This window comes from Sycon ciliatum, chromosome 13, assembly GCF_964019385.1.
Source record: "Sycon ciliatum chromosome 13, ocSycCili1.1, whole genome shotgun sequence".
In the NCBI taxonomy this organism is placed as follows: Eukaryota; Metazoa; Porifera; class Calcarea; order Leucosolenida; family Sycettidae; genus Sycon; species Sycon ciliatum.
Window position 1 is genome coordinate 18,504,816 of NC_088655.1, and position 1,480 is coordinate 18,506,295.

At 46.1% G+C, this 1,480-nt stretch overlaps 1 protein-coding gene across 1 annotated transcript in view; it reads left to right on the forward strand.

Annotated features, from left to right (window-relative positions):
• Positions 1–498: 498 nt before the first annotated feature.
• The window catches only part of LOC135829244 (putative uncharacterized protein DDB_G0271606), a 4,700-nt gene continuing 3,718 nt past the window's right edge, over positions 499–1,480 (forward strand). The window contains exon 1 of the mRNA XM_065341647.1: positions 499–1,480. This exon is cut by the window's right edge and continues 44 nt beyond it. Coding sequence (XP_065197719.1) covers positions 499–1,480 — 982 coding nt within the window.

A 1,480-nucleotide genomic window follows, 5' to 3' on the forward strand; every position in this document is an offset into this window, starting at 1 on the left:
GTAGTCTGCCACCTTTACCAAATGCGATTTTCCGTGATGATACATGTAGTCTGAAAGCAATCGCTAAGGTCTTGCGCGTTTAATATAAAGGCAACATACGCACAGTTCGCTCGGGCGAGTAATAAGCGATGGGTGTGACGCTTGAGTGCTAAATCCTCCACATTTGCGCTTGCACCAATCTTAAATCCAACAAACCAATAATATAGTGGCACATTGTTTCTGTCACAATTCGCTGATTAAGTACCATCCCCGGCCTGAATGAAAGCAACAATAATGCTAATTTTATATCCTCAACACTATCAAACTTCCGCGCACGCACAGTTCCCAAATCACTTGGGGCAGTCTACACATTAGTAGAGTCTCTACCTTTCTTGGTTGTGTCCACGTTTTCAAATGCTTGTAGCATTTATATTCAGTTCTCAGAAACATTTCTTCTAGGTCAATGCAAAGATTGTGAACTTTAAGCATGGGAAATCTGTCCTGAAAGTAGAGAAGAACATGGACACGTTTCTGGATGGTGATATGGCCGACAAACCAACGGGAACGGGTGTTGCATCTTGGACTGACTCAAGTACTGCGGAAGTGAACAGCGCGACAGGGTTACCCGTGACTGAGATAGTAGCTACAAGCACATTACAGTTCAGTCAGCCTACAAACACTTTAATGGCGACACAACTGGCATCCAGTTGTCCACCGATTTTCAACCTGGGAGGAGAGCAAACCTCTGGTCAGCCTGGCAGAGAGTCGTCTACCGTTCCGGATGCGTGTGTGCTGCAACGTGCCAGTACTAACCTTACACAGTCGGTTAATGCTGCTATCATCCCTACACTAGAACATACAGTGAAGGAGCAATTTCCAAACTTCCGTAAATCCCTTAGAAGTTTGGAGGAAGGGAAAAGCAAGCTTGATGCTCTCACTCCTATACTGCAACAACCAGCGAAGGGCATTCATCCTGAATCATATTCTGCTGCTGAGCCCGTGACGGGAGCGTGTTCATCCGGCTTGTCGCGAGTGAGAGATACTAGTTCTTCCACCAGTTGTTATCCTACACAGCCCACCAAATATTCTACCACTCCTACACTGGAACCGACTTTCGAGCGAATACCGGGAACTATGCACATCACATCACGTACAGACTTTTGGTCTGAACATGCTGTCATCGGAATCGCCTCCCAGTCTAAACCCAGTTCTGAGAACGTACATTACACTTACCTGAGTAACGCTGCTTCTCCGTTAGCCGTTAGTACGTCACAACGGAAACTCCAAGAGGACGTATACCTTGGGCAGAGAACCAGAGATTTCCGACCATTTCGATATTCCTCTCAACCCCATATCAGTAACGTCACTGCAAGTAGTTATACACCATCTAAACACAATAAGGTCGACAAAGTGTCTTTAGACGTTAGCCGCTCCGCAGTATCATCGACACCTCGTTTGGACAATACAGCATCGTTCTCTGGTAATGTCCAAGGTACATCGC